Below are 20,928 nucleotides of genomic sequence, written 5' to 3' on the forward strand. Positions count from 1 at the left end.
AGAGCTTCGTGATCTGGCTGTCTGGCAATTTGCTGCCATTATTCTCCTGCTTGAGCTTAACTGACTCAAGTGAGCAGCTGCTTCCTTGACAGCTTAAGCCCTGGAGCATCAACAAGGATAATTGGGAGGTGAGCAGTCGGAGTCCTTCCTTGGGTCCACGATGGAGATGCTTGTTGCAGCAACCAAGGGCTGTCGTAGATTTGCCATTAAATGCTACAGCAACCAGCTAATATGTGCACAGAGGGTTAATTAACTGCATTGATGAATACGCTTGACTTCTGGAATTAGATGGCGAACACCAGCATCCCTTGCATTAGTAATGCTGCAGCCCAAACAACAATTAAGACTTGCACTCATTGGAAATCCTCCAGCAGCCTTATGTATCAGAATTCTTGCTAGCACAGACCCCTTGCTCTTCCCCCTCATTTTTACCCCAATGTTGGAAAGTTGCAAAGAAGTGGGGCACGGCTGTTCCTCCATCCGTCCATCCACACACACCCCCACCCATTGGCAGAGAAAGACTCTGAAAACAGAACAGAATGAGAAGCTGGGAAAATAGAAAACGAGCCAGACCAGGCCAGAAAACCGTTCAGGGAAGAGCCAGGGAGGGGCAGATCTTCCTGGGCCCAATGCCAGCGACCTGGTTGTGCCCTTCCAGCCTGCATCTGACCCGCTGCCCTTGGGCCTTGGGCCGGCTCTGGGGCCCCTCGGCCTCTCTGCGGGGGAGGCCCCCGCCTCCATGAACCCGCGGCGATGTTTTCATCTGGATCCCGAACTGAAGGCGCGTCCGACTCCACCGCCCGAATGTCCGCCTCTCGGCCTCGGCCCTGTAACATCCCCGAGCCTCTTCCGCCGCTTCCCTTCGGCTCTCCACCGGGAAGGTTTGCTCGGTGCGGGGACCCTCCCTGCGCCTTACCCTGCAGCCGAACCAACGCGGGTCCTGCTGCTCTGGGCGCGCAGCTTCAGTCCTGAGCCCCGTGGGAAGGTCCGCGTGGGCCGGGCCGCGCTTCGCTCCTCAGGCACGAGCCGCCAGCGCCGCAGCCGGGCCCGGGCAGAAGCTTGGCGCTGGATAGCAGCTACCTGCGAGGCTTAAGCGCTGGCGGCGAAGCTCCCGGGAGGCCTGCGCGAAGGCCCGGCACCGCCGACCGACCGGCCCGCCCTTCGCTGGCTGCCAGGAGGAGGAGGAGGAGGAGGAGAGCGCCGGGCAAGACGCGGCCTGCCCAGGGGAGCTTCAGGCCTCCGGGGATCGTTCGACTAGTTGCGCGGCGGCTCCTCCTTGGCGCCGAGCGGGGCCGAGATGGGCGGCCACCAGCCCCCTCCGCAGCGAGGGACGCCGCCGCCGCCGCGCGCCCGATGCCCGGCTTCCCGCTCGGCCGCTGCGGCCCGCTCGCCTTGCCCGGCTTCTGCTGCCTTCCGGCCGCCTGCCCCGGCTCCACCTGCTGCGCCGCCCCGAGAGGTGAGAGCCGGCAGAGGGGCGCCGCCGGTGTCGGGGGCAGGGCTGGTCCCGCGCCCGCTCCGGCGGTTGGTCCCTGCCGGGCAGCTTTCTTCGGGGCGCTTTGGATTCCGCGCTTGGCCCGAGTGAAGCGGTGGGGCAAGGAGGGGGGGGGGGGCTGTCTCCGCGCAGCGACGGCTCATTTGATCCTGGGGGGGCGGGGGGGGCTCGTTTGGTTAGACTACTGCGCAAAGTTTGTGCGCTTCGGCTGTTGTTTCTGAGCACCCTGGGGCACTTTCATCAGCTGTGAGATTTCCCCCAGACTTGCATCGTGCATCGCGGCTCTATTTTGGAGAAACCCGGCTGTATACCAGAGCTGGGAAATGCGCCCCCATGAATTGCGTGAGAATCGGCTTCTCGGGTGCTGAACGCGTGCCGTTTTCTGGTGTCTGCTAGATGCCACTTAGCCATCTTACCCCGGGTCTCCTTGCGCAGGCCAGGAGTTTGGTGCAGCATAAAAGGAAATGGATGGCGTTGGGTTCCTCTTCCTTTCTGGAGGGACTGTTGGAGGGACACTTGCGAGCAGGCGGCCCTGAAAGGGGAGGGCAGCTCTCTCCCTTCCCCCGGGGTCGCCCAGCCAGGTGCCGAGTTGAGAGGGTTTCGAAGCCCTCCAGCTTGCCCTGGACGGGCTCGGGCCTGCTTTCTGCTCTGCTGAACAGGTCAGGAATCGAGTCCGCCTGGAGAGAAGACTTTTCACCCTAGCAACCAATCAGATTTGTCATGGGAGAGTTTTTCAGACTAGACAGAGAGATCTTTCCCTAAATCTTAAACCAAATATTGTGCAGAACGGACGCTCCGGAACGGGTGGTGGTGAAGCCAAATAAAACACCCAGCTGGTCTCTAAGGCCAGGATGGAAACTCCTGAATGTGCATAACAACACAGGTTTTGGGTAGTAAAGTTGATTTTTATTCCTTTTCTTTCCCCCCTAAGTCCTGGTGTTGATTTGTTTGAGAATGCTATGAGTCTCCATCCTCCCTTTCATCTTCATGGCATACAATGTCAAAGATTTCCCTCTAATTTTAAGAAACCATGCTAGATATGCAAATAATGTTTTCAAAATCAATCATATTGATTCTACAATCACAACAGTTTATTACAATTATACTCTTCAGAACAAAGCTGGACTTTGTTTTCATTTGCAAAGAAAAGGCCCACCACAACACCTTCCTCTTTTGAAGTCATAGAATCCTAAGGATTCTGGAAGGGACCCTGGAGGTCTTTCTTCTAATCCAGTCCCAACCCCATGCCTGAGTCAGGAGACCTTGCACCATCCCGGGCAAATGACTGTCCAATCTTTTCTTGAAATGTTGTATCCTTCCCTGTTTTTCAGAGTATCTGGTTCATGCTTTTGTTTGTTGTCATAATTAAAGTAGAATGTGGCACGCTCACATAGTACACTAACCCAGGATACCCATGATTTACTGAACTAACCCCAAGTTAGTTGGGTTTATACAATGCCATAAATGAATTGCACCGGCTGGCTTCACAGAACAGCCCAGCTGATTACACTTTTGCTGAGCGTGTGGCACAAACCCATCACCAACTGGGTAGAGGTTTCCCAGAAAATACAACAGGAAAAAGAAAAGTCTAGACCCCTAGAGTTGGACCTATGTAACCCTAAATAAAATTATGTTTTGCAAATTATCTGAATATTTACTTTCTTAAAGAAGAAAATGATTGTTTGTGACTCAGGTATAGGAATAGCAGAAACCTCTTCAAAAGCAACCACCAAAAATATCGGTGTGCAAAAAAATTTCATATGTTACACCAAAAGTCCCGGAAAGTTTTAAGGAGATAATTTCTTCAAAACATGCTGGGATTTTTAGCATATTAAAGAATACATTTTTATTACACCCTTTTCTATTTTCCACCTATTTGGTTGTTGTGTGTATGTCCCTAAGCAGGACATGTAATGGGTAAATAATATGTATTGGTTTATTGTTTAGACAGAACATTTATGTGGCCAGCCAACTCAAACAACATAACTCTGGGTGGTAATCACTAAACACAATGTGCCACCTAACATTACTGAAACAAAACGGAAGAATTAAAGGGCAATTGGAACCTGAACATCTTTCTGCCCATCCTTTCCCAAGTCTCAGGGGAAGGCTGAGCCTTCGGCTGCCTCCCCAAAGGAGCTGCGTGCAGACCGACTCAAGTGCAAAGGGCACCTGCCTTCCGTTTCTCCTTTGTTTCGTGCTGGGGGCCCTCCTGGACTCCATATCCCCTCCCACGTGTAGAGCTGTGGCTGATCCAGGGCAACGGTTGCTTCCTCTCATTGGCAGGGATTTTTGGTCAGCGCTTGGAAGACACAGTCTGCTACGAAAAGAAGTTTGGGCAGCACCTGGTGCCCCTTCTGGTGGAACAATGTGTGGACTTCCTCCGGGCGCGTGGCCTCACCGAGGAAGGGCTGTTCCGCCTGCCTGGGCAGGCCAATCTGGTCAAGGACCTCCAGGACTCCTTTGACAGCAGGAAGAAGCCCCAGTTTGACAGGTACGCTCGTCACTGGCCAAGGAACAGCCGAGGGAGCTGCAAGGCCCTCGCCGGACTAGAGGACCAACTCTGCCCTGCTTGGAACTGCAGGGTGACTGTTTTATTTGCTTAGGGGTGTTATGAGATCCTCCCAAGCGGTGTCCCAGGGTGGTAGAAGATTAAAAGAGTGAAACAATATGGCAATAAAACAAGTATCGAACCATACAGAATCTTAGTTTATTATGGTGCCGTGCAGATGCTTTAGATGGCATCTCTCATCTCTTTTAGTCACAGTGGCCACTGAACATGCCAATTGGGGGTTACCTTCTACCAGACAGATATTCTCCAAGATGTCATGTTCTAACTAGGTAACATCATCGGTGCTAGTAAGGAGTGGGGTTTGCTCTCAGTTGATGTTCTAGTGGCTTGCCCTGGGGCTGTCCTAGAGGAACCTATGAAGAACAGTTGCAGGAAATGGGTCTGGCCAGTCTAGAGAAAAGAAGGACTGAGAGGTGACATGATAGCCACTCTTCCGGTATTTGAGGGGCTGCCACAAAGAGGAGGGAATCAACCTATTCTCTAAAGCACCAGAAGGCAAAACAAGAGATAATGGATGGAAACTAATCAAGGAGACAAGGAACCTGGAATTAAGGAGAAACCTCCTAACAGTGAGGACAATTAACCAGTGGAAAACAAGTTGCCTCCAGAAGTTGCGGGTGCTCCATCACTGGAGGTTTTTAAGAAGAGGCTAGACAGCGACCTGCCTGAAGTGGTACAGGCCGGTCTCCTGCTTGGGCAGAGGATTAGAAGACCTCCAAGGTCCCTTCCAGCTCTATTCTGATTGAAGTCCTTTGTACTGTTGGCTTTTTTGGCAGTTCCTTGATTAGGGTATTGTTTACTTGATTGTTGGTCTGATGTTAATCTTGGGAGTTAATCAATCCATGCTTGTCTATGTGCTCATTGCTGGTAGGGATTGCTGTCTCTTGTGCACAGTATCTAGATGTTGTTTATGTCTAAGTGTCTACTGATGGCTAATTTGTCAGAGTGCCAGGATTCTAGAAAATGTAGAAAAAGAATAGCAATATTTTTAAAGAAAACTCAAAATTCCTTACCTGCTCCATCTTTAAATAGTTGTGGAGTCAAAAGTCACAGTGAAAACTGGTTTTTCAGGATTAAAGCCATATCCCTAGAGAACATTGCAAAATCAGAACTGAAGATAAACCACTTGGAAGACACAATCACAGCTGGAAGTCAATATGAGTCAACAAAAGGAAGGAAAATAGCATCAGGAGAATAAATTCAAAAAGGTATTTTGTACTGGGCTGAGTTATCCAGAATTATATTAATGTACACAACTAAGTGCAGCTTCTGAGTGGTCTTTAAAAACAGCCCTAGGCAAAGTGCATTGCCACGATCTGCCTGGGTGGCACTGAGGCCAAGAGTGAAGACAGCGAGCGAGGTTTTCCTGCGTCAAACAAGGCTGCAACTACTGCACCAGTTGGAGGCAGGCAAAGGGCCACCAGATATGGTTCCACCTGCTGCTGCTGCTGCACCGGCAGACTAGGTCAGCCTAGAAGGATGCCCATGTTCCCCTCCTTTCTCCCCCCCCCCAGGTGGTGAACTTCCTCTTTCAGGATAATGCCTGCCAGCCATAAATAATATTGATGTGAGAACTGTGATGGAGAAACAGTCGCTCCATCTTGTCTAGGTTCAGTTTCAGACCTTTGGGTCCCATCTGGTCCAGACCCCGACAGCCTCAGAGGACGGTGAAATAACATCATACCTCATTGTACTGAGGTAGCAACAGAGAATTGGGTGTCCCTCGAACGGTGGCAAGTCCTCACCCAGCAGCTTGGCCCGGATCTTAAACAGCAAACAAGAGAGGGCAAACTTTTCTTTCGTGCAATTCAAGGGCCACAGGGCATCCCTTGCTGCCATGGACAGGACCCGTCCACCCACTGGAAGGAGCAGATCGACAGCAAAACTGCACCTCCAATTCCAGCTGCATAAGCTGCTTGTGTGATAAGACACCCTCAATGCTGAGTTGGTTGGTTGCCAAAACTGGCTTTTTAAACTATTCTACGGGCATAACAGAATAGCAGGATTGGAAGGGGTCTTGGAGGTCTTCTAGTCCAACCCCCTGCTCAAGCAGGAGAAGGAATGATGAATGAATTAGGGACTGCGACAATTAGCATCTGCTTTTACTAACTTGGGAGAGGCGTAGTACAGTATTCCAGCATAGGTTGCCTGTTGGCATTCAAGGCAAGATAACCTTTTGAAGCAGCGTCACTGTGTAGCAGATCCTGAGTGCTGCTCGTAACTGGGTTGGAAGGCCACGGCCTGAAAGAGGGAGCGCGTTCGATTCCTGCCACTTCTGTTTCCCGTATCTCACCTTTGCTGTGTCTCATTCTGTCGATGGGGAAATCCCACTTCAGTGTCCCATCCCCAGAGAGGGATGAAGGGTGGGAGCTGCCTGTGCACCTGCCTGGCCCCTAACTAGCGTTCCTGTCCTCATTCTGGCTGCTCAGCAAAGGTTTTTGTTTTTGTTTTAAATCAATGAAGTCTGAAGCCCATCAGCCGTCCCGTCTGTACCCAGGGCAGCAGTTTCTCTGCCTGCTGCCGAACCCCCTTCTGGGCCTTTCTTGCAGAAACACCGATGTCCACGCAGTCGCCTCCCTCCTGAAGCGATACCTTCGAGAGCTTCCCGAGCCCGTCATTCCTTTCGCGAATTACGAAGACTTTCTCTCCTGCGGCCAGTTGCTTTCCAAGGATGAAGGCGAGGTCAGTGGATTCGGCACAAGTAACTATCCAAAGGAAGAGCCGCTGCATGAAATGGACCAGGGGAGTCGGGATGGTGGGAGGGATGCAGGCCGTGCCTTGCACCTGGCCTCCCGCGGCCTCCAGGAGGGGAGGAGGAGGAGGAGGAGGAAGACGTTGAGGCGGCAGCACCAGGACCACCACCGGAAGACTGGGGGGGGAGGAGGAGGAGAGCCGGCTAGAGGCACGCAGAGTCTCAAACTCCTTTGGGCCCCTTCAGTGTATAAGGGATGAAAGGAGCCGAGTCATTATGTTCACTCATTAGTCTTGCATTTGAGATTGGAGGTCAAAACAAGTCGTGTTCCAGTTCATATCAGGAAAAGTTACATCTGACTGAGTTCTTGGATGAAAGATTACAGGGAATCCTAGGGGTGTAGCTACTCTGGAAAATAATCTTTAATAAATCCTAAAATAAGACAGTGGCAAACCATTCCTGTAGTGCTGACAAAAAAGGAAAAAAATAACAAATTGGAATCACTAGGAATCAAACTCAGCCTAAAGGTTTCTCCAGCTTTACTAGTTTAAACTGGCAGTTATAAATATCTATTAATTTATAAGCTTTTGAAATGTGATTTTTTAAAACTTTCATAAAAATGAGTTTTATGTTGACAATGAATTAGGCCCATCTATATCCTGCTTTTTGGGTGTGAAAATTTCACAAAGCAAAAGCTTTCCTCCTCGTTTTAGCCTTTCCCTTCTTTATGCCGCAGGCTTTCCCCCCATCATCGCTGACACGGCAGGTGGGGTTGGTGTTTCCAAAAAGATCTCAACGGATTGAAAAGGGGGAAAGTCTCAGCCTTTGGGGCCCAGAAGGAGGTCCTGGATTCAGGCTGCAGGCTCAGAGGTTCAGGCCAAGGGCTGAGGCCTTGGAGTGAAGAGGGCTGCCATGGGGGCCTCAACACACACACACACACAGAGAGAGAGGAGAGAGAGAGAATCAGCTAAATTTTGCTTAGCTATTACGTGAAAAGTGGCACCTGCTGTTCCTATTTATGTGATCCCTCAGGGAACTCGGGAACTGACCAAACAAGTGGGCTGCCTTCCTCAGGCCAACTACAACCTCCTCAAGTTCATCTGCAGGTGAGTCCAGTCCCAAGAGCAGGGAAGGGGATCCAGGTTGGCCGGGCCAGGTGCAGGTAAGGAACACCCCACCCCACCCCACCCCGCTTCTGTTTTATTCAGAATTGTTGGGTGGTGAGGCAGCTGTCAGAGGACTGTGGTGTTTGCATATCTGCCAGAAAAGACTTCGGGGCTCTTTAGGGAGAGAAATAAAAGGCACCTTCAGCACAAGTTTATCCGTTTCACATTTGTGATCTGCAAACAGGTTTCTTGAACTCTGCATTCGCCACCATCTCCGTTCGGGAAGACAAACGTGCGACTGTCTCCATAACAGATCTGGCCAGGAATGATATGAAGCTCATGATTTAACAAATATTTTATGGAAAATGCCTAGTATTATAAACTGTCTTAAGTTTTAAAATTGATTAGAAAAGATTCCTTTGACTGTGGATAAAGCTAATTGACATAAACCCAAACCCTAACCCAGAATGAATATTTAATTCTCATTACTGAGGTATGGGTTCAAACAGGGAAGTGGAACCGTATGAAATAGTAGATTTTATGTAGTGATAGTGTTGACAGCCAGTTTGGTGCAGTGAAGGCATCAGGCTAGAAACTGGGAGTTCTAGCCCCACTTTATGCACGAGGCCAGCTAGGTGACCTTGGGCCTTTTCCTCTCTCTCAGCCCCTGGAGGAGGAGGAGGAGGAGGAGGAGGTGGTGGTGGTGGTGGTGGTGGAGGAGGAGGAGGAGATGGCAAACCACTTCTGAAAATGGTGCCAAGAAAATTGCATGGACTTGTCCAGGCAGTAATCAGAAGTCAGGACTGACTCAGAGACAGAAAATAAAAGTGTCAACTGTAATTTTTCTGGAGCTGCATAGGAGTGTGAGTAATAGCATATGCAAGCAGGGCCAGATGTGGTTGAACAGAGATTTTAAACAAATGAAACCCAGATGTGGGCTGGGTCCCAATCTGGATCAGGGCTCATGTGTGCAAGTCAGGGAATCTTAAACCTTTTCCTGCAGCATTTCCAAATCCCACCCCCAGTAACCCCGCCCTGCTTACCGATTAACCCCCACCCACCCCCCACCCCCCAAAAAAGAGGCACCTCCAGAGGCCGGGCTGAGCCTGTTGTCCAAACTAAGCATCCATCCGTGTGGGTAGCTTGGCCCATGTGAGGCATGATAGTAAGGTTGGAAATCTTGGTCTTTGCCACTGAAAATTTCCGATGATTATTAATAAAGTTTTCATTGATATTTTGGCGGGGGCCTTTCAAGGTTTCTCCATGAAGTTCAGTCTTACGCCAGCCATAACAAGATGAGCGTCCAGAACCTTGCCACGGTGTTTGGGCCAAACATTCTTCGGCCTCAGATGGAAGACCCTGTGACTCAAATGGAAGGTGGGTACCCCGTGTCCCGAGGACAGCAGTCCAGCCCCAGGGGCTGCACATTCAGCTACCCGTACTTGAGAAGAGCTGAACTTGGAATACCAGAAGTGTACAAAGGAATAGACCGCAAAAACCCCCAAAATGTGTGTTCAGCTGATAAGTGGATGATTTGACTCAATAAAATGGTGACTTGCCTTTGAGGGGTACCAAGCTGCGTGGACTGTCTCTAATTCAAATCTTCAGATTTGATTTAGATTTTCAGTTTGATCTAATATGAAAAGTTGAATTCATTCAGGAAATATACTATTTTGCAAATAATGTGACTCAATTTTTTTTTGTATCTTTGAGTGTATTGAGAGGCATTCAGTTTTCTGATTTAACTCAAGTTGTCACATAGTCCTAGAAGGAAAATGTATATATAATGATTCTCTCTTCGAATACCAAACAAGACATCTGATGAGTACTTACCCAAAGGAATACATGCCTTTATGAATTTGAGACTCCTTAAGGTGTCACGGCACTCTTGGTTGTGTTTATTTAACATCCCACTTCAGAAAGTCTTCTGAGTTTTTTTCTCTGTAAGATCCTTTCAGGTCCTTCAAAAGAGAGCTGCCATATTCCCTGCTTACTCTTTTTTTTCCCCTCAAGTTGAAATGAATCATCTCTTTATTTTCTTCTCGTAAATCTCAGTTTCTGATTCCTTGATCATCTTTGCTAACCATTCTCTGAACTTGTCCGTCTTTGGCTGAATCCCTCTTGAATTGTGGTATCTGGAGCTGAACTCACCACTCAAGATGCTCACCCACAGAAAAGGAAAAGATATCAGATCTCCCACCCGATTCTGTGTCATCTACAAATCAGATTAGCATTCCCTCCAGCTCTTTCTCATTTAAATCCTTAAATGAAAATGATGAGTTCAGATCCAGCACCGATCCCTGCCACACCCCACTTGAATATCAGTTTATTGTTATGGCCACCCATTTAACTCACTAGTTCATCAGAAGGGCACGGAATGCTTGGTTTTCAAGGAAATAGGAATCCCTTGATACTGAATGCCTTCATGTTGAGTAAATGTCCTTCTCTGCAAAACAAATTGACCTAATGTGATTGTCTGAATGCTCATTTCACAGGTACTTCGCTGGTTCAGGGCTTAATGGCTATTTTGATAAGCGAGCATGGGAAAATCTTTGATCCCACCCTGACTCAGGATTCACTTCAGCCGGAAGCCGATCTCCAGTGTCCACCTAGTTGGGTAGACGGGAACTTGCCGAGTGGCCGGACAGAAAACAGCCTTTGCAGCCGTCTTGGCTCGCTTCCAGCTCTCAGGCCTTCTGCAGCTAAGCCTTGCATGCAAGACTGCAACCAGAGAGAGAACAGCAGCCAGCCGCCCATCAGCCCCAGCCCCAGGAAGCAAGGCTTGTCCCCTTGGAAAGGCTCCCCTCTGGGGCAGCAGGGAGCTGGGTCGTTCCACCACCCACCGGGAAGCTCCTTCTTGGAAAGCTACTGCTCATCCTCATGGGAGAACCGGCTGCTGGTGGATGGACGGTCAGCTGTCCAAGGCCACTGTGGAGGACAAGGCAAAGGTTCCAATTCATGCCAAAGGCTCTCCATCTATGACAATGTCCCCGTCCTTCATCTCTCCGAGGGTGTTTGCAGCAACAACAGCCCCAGCGGCTCCATTTCCTCCAGTGGTCTGTCTCTCACAGTGGATCCTGTCGCCCCCTGTGCCACCTGCCAGACGGGAGCCTGCCTGGCCTTGAACCCTCTTCCGAAGGAACACCCTCCTGGCGGCCCCTTGCCACAGGGCAACGTCCCTCTGGAGAGCAGCGGTGGGGAGCCAGAAGCGTGCTGCAGCAGCAGAGGCAGGGACGAATGGAATCTGTCCTTCGCTTCTAGAGACGCCATTCAGTGCTCCGAAGCCCTGCACGATCTCATCGCAGAACTGAAGGCGGAGCTACGAAAACAAAGATCTGAATATAACACCACTTTTAAGAGGTATGCAAGGCCACAAGGCAAGGAAAGAGAGGCAGGAACCAAGGCAGTTGGTTATGCAAGAAAGGCTGAGAATAAAAGGCAAAAATGCTTCCTTTCCGTAGCTGCCTGGCCAGTGATGCTAGGAACCGTGGTACACAATGCACATATTCCTATAGAGACCCTTTGCCCTTCTTCATAAAATCTTACTGCTCACCTTCCATTATCTTGTAATCCTGACCTGAATTGTGAGGGGACCAAGACATTAACTTTCACAAACATCCTCAGGGATGTGTATTTTGGGTGGGTGGGTGGGTGGGTAATAATCTTGATAAAGTATGGCATCATTAGGAGGGCCTTTCGTATTACCCTCACAACAATCTGCGAATCTTCCAAACCCTGCAGTTTTCTGTCACCAGAGTTATGGGCAGAGGGGGCCTCCATGGTCAGGAGAGGAAGTGGTCAAGGGCAGCAGGTGGCCTCTGCAAGCCAAGGGCCACCAGCAAGCAAAGTGGTCAAGGGGGTGGCTAAAGGAAATGAACGGTGGCAAAAAAAAATAAATCTTAACATCTCTTCAAACCAAAGTTGGCTATAACTATGGAGACTTTCTCAGGCATTCTGGTGACACAACTGTTCAAAATGCATCTGCTCTATGCAATTAACTCGTGCTCTCTCTTCGCTTTAAGAATGGAAGAAGCAAGCGCAGAATTGAGGAAGCTGGCGACAAGACTGGAAGGAGAGCTAGTCAAACAGAAAAAGAAGCAGACGGTGCTGGAAAAGAAGCTGAGGAACTCTGAGCAGGCAAGGAAAGACGCAGAGGAGAGAAATCACCTCCTGCAAGAAGAGATGGCGTATTTCTTCACCACCCTGGGCAATATCACCGCAGGAAGTCAGTGGGGCAAAGCCTGAAGGTGCTGGATGCCCTCCTCTGCACTCTTTCCCAGCCAAGCAGTTTTGCCCTGGTCTGCCCCCCCCCCTCTCTCTCTCCCTCCCTCTCTCTCATGCACATATGAAGGTGCAAACCTACTTTGCCACCTTACTCATGCACTGACATCTCAGTTGTTGGTCTAAATGGAAAATCAGAGATTGGTGAGGAAAAGGTAAAAGGATTTCACTCACAGCATGACTGCTTTGCGAAATCCAGCATATAGAATACATAATGGCAAAGACACTGGAAGAATAGTACTTAGCTGATCTACAAAATTAGAATTACTTTTGTTGCCTTTTTAATGCTCTCCTTTTATGGAAGGATTTGCTAGAACTGTCAATGTTGCCCCTCTGCACCCTCCACAGCGTGCCTTTCACTTACAGACTTCTGCAATGGCTGTGTTAGGCTTGTTCTCGGAGGGAACTCTCCCTCTTTTTTCCAACGGCTAATTCAAACCCATCGAACGGCTTGTATCCCTGACTGAAAATGGAGGAGGAGGAGGAGGCAGCATGACACAGCAGGCACAATAAATTAAGACATGTGAATTAATCAATTTATGCTCTGTGCATCGGATCCTTGTATGTAATTGCCTGTGTTGACAAATTTTACAGGATTTGGAAATAGTTGCCTAGACTTGATCAGAAACTGGTGCTATGTTGCAAGATAACTCCTGGTGCTATACCTCAATATCTAGAATTCTCCATTTTTCTCTTATTTCTCTCTTACTGAGTTTTTCTAGCACCAGACAAAATTAATCCTGAAATGCAAAGGGTTTCTTTAAAAAAAACCAAGCTAAACTGATTTTAAAAGAGTCACCATACAGGGAAATATCTTCCACCTTCCAAGCCTGTGACCCACCTGACATGCACGTGCCGTCTCTCTCCTTGCAGTGCTAATGTCCGTATTTATTCACCTTTAAGTCCACAACAGGAGGGACTAAAGCTGGACACCGGGGGGGGGGAGGGCTGTTCATTAGCTGGTGAGAGCTGATTTGGGTTGTTAATTGTTTCGGGTGGATTTAGTCAGTTAATAGCTACTTTTAAGCTGCAGTATTAGGGATCTGGTTGAAGGTTGCTATGAGGAGTTGCAGTGCAGCGGGAGGCAGAGAACCACTAGCAAAGCCCCTTGGCTGACTGGAGAAATGGCTGGGGAAGGCTACCCTGGGCTTTTTTCAACCCTGCCTGTTTTGGTGGCGGCAACGGAAGCTCGGTGACTGGGAGGAGCAGCCTGCGGCAGGTGGCGAGGCTGGCAACGGTGTCGGAGCCGGGACAAGAGAGGTTGGCCGTCGCCTAGTGGCAGATGACCTGGGTGGTCCCTTGTGGATCGGAAGGCGACCGGAGGCATTCAAGGATTTCTATTCAGGCCTCCATCATGAAGCGTAACAGCTGCTCTCTGTATCCACAGGCTCTCTTGTTCAGAGTTGCAAATCCCGTTTTAGGGAGGAAGGAGTAACTAAATCCCCTACTAAATCTCCTCCTCTTGAGGTCTCTGCTCCGCAGAACACATTGCCCCAAAACCAACCCAAGCTTGCCTCAGACTTGATTCTTAATGGGCCATGTGATCTTGTAACCACAGTGACACTTGCAAAAATTTTCAAAGGGATTCAGACTGTGGTTTGAAATAAATAGGGCACTTTCTAATGTATTTCCCAACAGGGAAGACTTTAGTACAGGACAGACGGGACCTTGGAGGTGGTCAGTGTCTCAATGAGTGCAGTCACAATTCCTGCAGCCTTGCTGGAGGCTGTGGTACATCTTCCTACAGGATGCCCTCTCTTAATCCAGCACTGGTTGTGCTACTCAGGGATCTTTTCCAAGAGTTGGATGGTGGGTTTGCTGCTTCCCCCTTCCTGTCCTCCTGAATGTCTCGGCAGCATTCAGTCCAATCAATCACGGCACAGGAGCTTTCCTTTTCCAGACCTTTTACAAATGTTGAGGATAGAATCATTTAAATTTTCCTTTGTGGGCAGTTTCAGGTGGTGACTTACAAGTGAAGATGCGACAGGCTGCTTGCGTGGAGGGAATCCAGACCCCTTTCCCGTTTTTCAACCCGACATCTTGCTTGCTGCCCAAGTTCAACTTCAGACCTGCTATTCAGACAGTTCTTGGTTGGCCCAGCACTGTCCCTTAAGAAAGCGGGTCCGTGAACTGGGCTTTCCCTGGACACACGGCCACTGCCGGATGCACAAAGGATGGCTGGGCAGGAAGGCTTTGGGCCCCTCTGCCCCACTTGGGGCCTTGCCCGGAGTGTGAGGACTTTGTGCCTTCATCATCATCATCACCACCACTTGTACAAACGACTCTGTGTGTGCTCTACCCAGATCTGCCTCTGAAGGCCACCCGGGAGCGGCATTAGGCCAGGGCTTGCGGCTCTCTGCTGGCTTTGGAGGGCAGCCCTCAGGGCCGACTTGGACCCGCGGGCCTCCCCCCTCCCTCCCTCCCTGCGTAAAGGGAGACTCCACCATTCCAGGACAGTGGAAGGGAGGGAGGGAGGGAGGGAGGGAGGGAGGGTGGGTGGCCGAAGCCAGGAACGAGCGTTTTCACCCGAAGGCCCAAACAAAGGGCACAGCCTCACTTATGCCGCCCCCCCCCCAAAGGGTACAGCTTCCCAGAAAACACTAAGGTCTGAATTGTTCCCAATGCGTTTGGGAGGCCAAGCTCAGTTCTGCTTTTGTCACCGAGATCTGTGGACGTGGCGTGACTGTCACCTGACTGAGGTATAATAGAGATTGTTTCGTGTCTGCGGGGTGTCGGTTTGCCAGCCTGCACTGTGTCTGTTATGGTTTGTCACGGTTGTTTCAGTGTTACATTTGCCAAGTTTGTTTTGCTGTTTGTAGAATTACGCAAACCATGGACATTTCAGTTACTGTAACCTGCGAAGAGTCACGTGAAACTGGCAGCATACAAATTTAATAAATAAAAACAAACAGAAATGACTTCTATCTACACAGTGCAGATAGTACAAGCTTAATTCTTAAAACTCTGCATTTTTTAAATTCACTATTTTAAATTCACAATGAACTCAGAATTTGAATCTGAGGAATAAAATGAAATACATATTCAAAGATATGTATTGAAACTCATTTCAGCAGAAAGCAAAACCATTTTCAATTATATTCAGCATTTCTACACTTTTTTTTTCTTGGAAGGAAATTAACCAAAACATGATCTCAGTGCAGTCCTCATGTCTTTTGTGATTTCTGTTGGGTTGTTCTAATACCCAGTGTCACAAAAGGTTGCACAGGCTGACCCCCCCCTGGAGCGTACACAGTACACCTATATAATACTTATACCACAGATCCAGAAGTATCAGCTACAGGTTGAGAAGAAAACCGTCAAAGAGGAGGGGGAAAAAGCATTTTTGTTTCTAGAATTGGTACTAATCTGAATGCAACAAATGAATGGAGAAGCGAACACGCTCCAGGTGCAAACGGGGGATTATTTTAAAGGCCTTGTGCAAGGGAGGTGAGCCAGGCCGATGGCAACTTCGAGGTTTGCCAAGAGCGTTCAGCCGCCTCACCTCTGGAACCGCGGGCGTGCCCCCTCCCTCCCGTATCCTCCCTTTGGGCAAATGGATAGACGGCGTGACAGCGTTCCCTGGATAAACACTTACAGAAACATTTTTGTTCAAAGACCTTATCCGGGCATTATTGTATAGCCTATAATTAGATATCCCATAAGTAACTACAATTGGAAATAAAAGATTAAGTTTTGGAGCTGAAAAATGCCTCTGCTGATACAGATTCTCTGAAAAAACAAATCTAAAAGACCTCGAAAGAGGTTGTGATATAGCAAACTGAATAGCAATATTACATTTAATAAACCTATCTTATAAATGCATCCTGAAAAAATAAAGTCAAAAATCACAGTAGTAAAGCATGCAATTTTAAAACAATAAAAATTAAGTTCCATACTGTACAGTTAATTACAGAATAGCATCGTGATTTACTATTTTACTTTAAAATTAGCACTCTGAAAATTAATCCCACAATTACTTTTAAAAACACCCCGAAATAATACCACTGATTCTTGTGGCTAGCCGTTCCTCTCCTACGTCCACTCGTCGTCATCTACAGCAACTTAAGGGGCTCGCTGGGGCTTCCAGGCTGCTGTCGGTGTTGGAGGCCAGAGTCCGGTCAGTGGACAGTGAAGATGCATCACAGACTGATGGGGATGAAGATGGAGGCCGAGGGCCGCTGACCGTGGCTACACCTGTGCTATGAGAAACAAAGCAGCCCTTCAGCCACGGGGAGACCGGAGTTTCTCCTCCTCTAGCCGTTTCCTGGTGGCCTGCCATCTTGTTCCCGTGGTCAGGGAGGAAAACCTGCCCAATTCAGTTTAGCCCTGTCCTAAAGGCGTACCTTGAGAACTTGTCTGATGTGCCGGTGAAACCAGCAGGCCACGAGTTCCAGTTCTGCCTAAGCCACAAAGCCAGGTGGGTGACTTTGGGCCACTCTCGGCCCTCATCTAATCGCAAGGGTATTCCGTTAGATCGTACCAGATGGGCAGAAACGATCAGAGACTATGACTCTTCCCAACTTGTCGACAAGAGTGGAAATAACATTTCCCGCCTGGGGAATGGAAACAGACCTAGAGGGTTTCTGAGGACCAATAAGTACAAGCGGATCCTGCCAGCTAAACAGCTGCACAAGGGTGATTCAGGCTCCCATGTGTAAATACTATTGCCAATCTTCTTGCAGAGACCAAGTGTGCATTCCCATGGCATACAATTACTCTGATTCCCAACGTCAATATGGAAATTTACACATACAAAACGATATGTAGCTATCTACATATGAATAAGAGCAGGCACAATCTCAACATTCAGACAAGGCACTGCATATGTGAACTAAGGCTACATAAAAACAGCCTCTCCCCCCCCCTATCGGTGGCATTAACCAAAGAACACCTGCAGCAACTAACCTAAAGGAGGCGGCTGCCCACGTATGACTCCGTTCTTGGTCCTCTCCTCCAGATCCACAACTTCTTTGTAAATCAGTTCTGCAAATCAGCAGGTGAAGCGTTATCTGCAGAGCATGTCAAGCAAGCTAGAGCAGCAATTTCATCTGCAAGACAGAACTCCACTTATCGAGCAGCAAAGCCACAAAGCGAAAGTATCAGACAAGCCACACGATGCCCGTGCTGCTTCATGCTCCGATTCCGTTCTCCTTTAAAAACCGTGCAACCACCTGAGTGGGTGGGACTACGGTAGGAAATATAGGCCATATGGAACAAACAAAAGCTTCCTGGCACATGCAGAATATGGTAATTAATATTTTTTCAGGCTTTTTACGATTGTACGGATTAATGTTTCAGTCCAAGACAACCCACAGAGCACCTACAGAATTTCCTTTCGGAAGGTCAACCCATTCACCGGGAAAGGCCACTACCCAGCCAACGTGGCCAATCTATCCGGGGCCAGCCGTTCCACAAACACGTGGTTTATAATGGCTGGTTTCTCATTTTCCCCCTGGAGTTTGCCTCCATTTCTCCCAATTTTCGAACCGCTTCTCCCACCTGTGTTTGGGGCACTTTGCAGCATAGGAAGCTGGTTTCATTGTTACTTTCAAAAGAGGCTGGTTATTACTACTATTCAGGCCTTCTGGTCATAAATAAAATGATTATGATTGACTTATTATATTCAATCTTTTTTTCCAACTAACCCAGATAGCAGGGAAACAAGACATGGGTTCCCTCCGGTGTGGGCAGCCGCAGAATGGAACGCCAGGGAGGGCCCTCCCGCTGAAAGCCATGATGTTACAGGACAGGTAGCAGGTTTTCCACCTCCTTTGTGCTACACACACACACCCTTTCCCAACCTTGTAGTAGCCCTGAGAAACCCTCCATCCATCCATCCATCCATCATCCCCCTCCACTCTGTCACTGTTGCCTCCGTCTAGGTCACTGGTTGGTCGATGTTTAAAACGCCACAATCCAGCGCTCCTCCTGGCCTCCTTCCTTCCTTGCATCTCTACTGGCATCCAACTCGGCTTACGCTGATCATGAAAAACATTTATATCTCACCTTTCCATTCTTCTATTGTGTGCTCTCTTTCATCTAATTGCTTGTCTGGTATCTTTGGAGGAGGCTAGGAACAGAAGAAGAACTTAGCTAAAGGAAGCAGTGCGAACGAAATAACAGATACACCCGGTTTTAATAACAGGTATGCAGTAAGCCTAGCTTATTAACTTGCTCAAGTGACAGGCACCAGGGTGTAGTTCTATGCCATTCAATCAGCAATTATTTAAAAAGAGCAAGGTTAATTTTTTTTAAAGCAAGCAAACACAGACAATTTGGCTCTTCCGTCACTCTTTTGTAGACAAACCCCGCCCGCAGAACCCCCACCAGTTACACAGATACGGTTATACGGTTTGAGTTTCCGTCCTGCGGGGCCCCTCCAGCTGCGGCTCTGGGCCACACCCTGCCTCCCGCTTCCGCTATCCTTCCCTGCACAAAGTCCAGACTCCGGAGCCCAGGACTTACGGCTTCAGCTTCCGAGGGATCATACCAGACGTTAATGTAGGGGTGCTGCAGAGCTTCATCCACTGAAATTCTTCTTGAGGCATCAATCACCAGCATTTTGGACAACAAATCTCTTGCCTGGCTAGCTGCAAGAGCAAAGTTTAATACAGAATATAATTAAACATTTTGGAAAGTGATACGTAAAATAGGATAAACCCAGACCGATTACACCAGTCAGTAGGAGCCACAATCCATTTTTTTATGAATGGCTGATTTAGAGAGGAAGCCAGCCAGCCTCCAGAGAGAACAAGGAGCACAAATTTCCTCAGCTCCTGGAGATGTCCAGAGGAGAGAGGGGGGAAAACAAATCCCATTCCTGTTCAAAGTTGGTAAAAAAAACCAAAAAAACCCCCCCTGGCAACTAGACTCTGCTCTTGCTCGGTGGGTGCCCAGCCTCAGAAGTAGCCCCTGCTTTGCTTCCCTCAACTGGGGACAAAGCAGAGCGGCTGCTGCTGCCTGGGGCCCACGGCCAGGAGGGCCAAATTAAGCCCCCCCCCCTTACCCCCCGTCCAGGCAGAATTTCCCACCAATGAACGTCAGCGAGAGCTGAACCTGCACTGAAGTTCCAGGTGTGAACAAGACAGGCCAAGACCAGATCAAGGAGGGAGGTGATCCTCATGATCTACCATCTTAAATTGGTTACAAACCTCTGATAGTGAGACTGTAAATAATAAAAAATGACATTATTAAAGACGCAAGACCCTACAGTATTTGCCTATTAGCTCTGTAATGACGATCGTCTTGGGATATCGACCAGTTTACTCTTCCCCTTTGACTGTAAACCTGAATGGTGCTCCTCAGGAAGACCAGTCGTTTCCCACCCGGACTATCCTGTCCTTTCTTAATTGAAGAGAGGAGGAGGAGGAGGAGGAGGAGGAGGAGGAGTCCTTTCGTCCCGGTCGTTGTAGTCTCGAACCGAGGGGGGGGGGGAAGAGAAGGACACGCCTCAGTCAAAGAACCTGGATTTCAGCTGTAACAGACTATCGCAAAACAACCTTGCAGCCGCCAAAGCTGGGGCTGAGAGGATTTGTGGCTGGCTAGCTTCAGGAGAACCTCTCTAAATCCTTCCTCCCCCCCCCCCACACACACACTCGGAGCAACCAAGTGTCCCTCACCCAAAAGAGGGGGGGGGATGCTTCTGATAGGAAAGCGGTTCCAAAATGGGTTTCCTCTCGTCCCCAAAAAGGTTCCCTAAAACAGCAACAGGCAAAGCCTGTGTGGCCCATCAAGACCCAATAAAAGGATGTCTCCAAATCTACCAGGTAGAGCCAGCTGGCGCAAGACGGCGTACGTTCTGTCTCGCCATGAATCCAACCTTTTAGGCTGGGATGGTGGTGGTGGTGGTGGTGGTGATGATGATGATGCTGGAAGGGACCTTAGAGGTCATCTAGTCCAACCCCCTGCTCAGGCAGGAAATCCTATACCATTTCTTTCATTCTTTCATGTATTGGCTATGCTCTGAAGCTAGGATTTCAGTGTGAAAAAGAGCTGAAGGTGTGCCTTGGGTTCCTCACTGGAGGAAGTCAGGAAAGCCAATTGCTGGAAAAAATGGGATCCGGAGGGCGAAGGCCTTGGGCAGAGGAGGAAGTGAAGCAGGGCCAATAGGATCCAAAGCTTGCAGAAGCAACCGCTGTGGGATTCGTGGATCCATCCTGATTTCCAGGAAGTGAATCCCAAGAATTGGATCATGGGCAAGAAAGAAACCATTAGGTATAAGAGGATGTGGATGAATACGGCTAAAATTGTGTAACCGGAAAAGGAATATTTTCAGAAAATTCTAAAAAGAAGCACGTTAGAAGCCGGTTAAGAGTCTTATATATGAGAGGAACTAGGAGACGGGCACGCTTGCAAACTGCTATAGTAGAAGTAGAAAGAACTAGCTCTCTCCAATCTAATCATGTTTACGTGTATTCATACTTATCCTTCATTTTTTCAATCTTCTAAAAGTTGGACAGTAAGAATAGAATAGGCAACTGATAAAAATTAATTTTGTTTTTTCAGCTTTCTAGTTTTGATGGAAGCATGAATTAGTTGCAAACATGTCATGCCCCTACAACCTTGTAATTTTTTTTGCTAAAAGGATTTTTTGCTGGGAAAAAAATGCTATTTTAGGATGTATTAACATCCTACAGAGGCAATTATCCCACTCTGTGGTGAACAGGTCCCATTCGGAATATTGCGTCCAGTTTTGGCATTGAAAATAACCTTATCGACAAGCTGGAGCAAATTCAGAGAACTATCCTGGGGATTGTGGGCATTGGAGATTTTGAAGAAGAGACTG

The 20,928-nt window shown here is 48.6% G+C and overlaps 2 protein-coding genes across 4 annotated transcripts in view; one reads left to right on the forward strand and one right to left on the reverse strand.

Moving 5' to 3' along the window:
* Positions 1-1,353: 1,353 nt before the first annotated feature.
* On the forward strand, positions 1,354-12,107 carry ARHGAP22 (Rho GTPase activating protein 22). Its single transcript, XM_015823135.1, has 7 exons — positions 1,354-1,456; positions 3,734-3,986; positions 6,614-6,746; positions 7,789-7,862; positions 9,118-9,239; positions 10,358-11,222; positions 11,885-12,107. The coding sequence occupies exons 1-7, from the start codon at positions 1,354-1,356 to the stop codon at positions 12,105-12,107; spliced, it is 1,773 nt and encodes a 590-aa protein (XP_015678621.1).
* Positions 12,108-15,033: 2,926 nt separating this feature from the next.
* MAPK8 (mitogen-activated protein kinase 8) overlaps positions 15,034-20,928 on the reverse strand; it is a 26,346-nt gene continuing 20,451 nt past the window's right edge. For 2 of the 3 annotated variants that reach the window (XM_015823145.2, XM_015823144.1), the window contains exons 8-11: positions 18,609-18,733; positions 18,150-18,213; positions 17,049-17,126; positions 15,034-16,337 (exon numbers count right to left, since the gene is read on the reverse strand). In XM_015823145.2, coding sequence (XP_015678631.1) covers positions 16,192-16,337; positions 17,049-17,126; positions 18,150-18,213; positions 18,609-18,733 — 413 coding nt within the window. In that variant the 3' untranslated portion in view covers positions 15,034-16,191. Of the gene's footprint in view, positions 16,343-17,048; positions 17,127-18,149; positions 18,214-18,608; positions 18,734-20,928 lie in introns of all 3 variants that reach the window. The other variant, XM_029285507.1, reaches the window with a different exon arrangement.

Source organism: Protobothrops mucrosquamatus, unplaced genomic scaffold (genome assembly GCF_001527695.2).
Source record: "Protobothrops mucrosquamatus isolate PMUCROS unplaced genomic scaffold, P.Mucros_1.0 scaffold1781, whole genome shotgun sequence".
Classification (NCBI taxonomy): Eukaryota; Metazoa; Chordata; class Lepidosauria; order Squamata; family Viperidae; genus Protobothrops; species Protobothrops mucrosquamatus.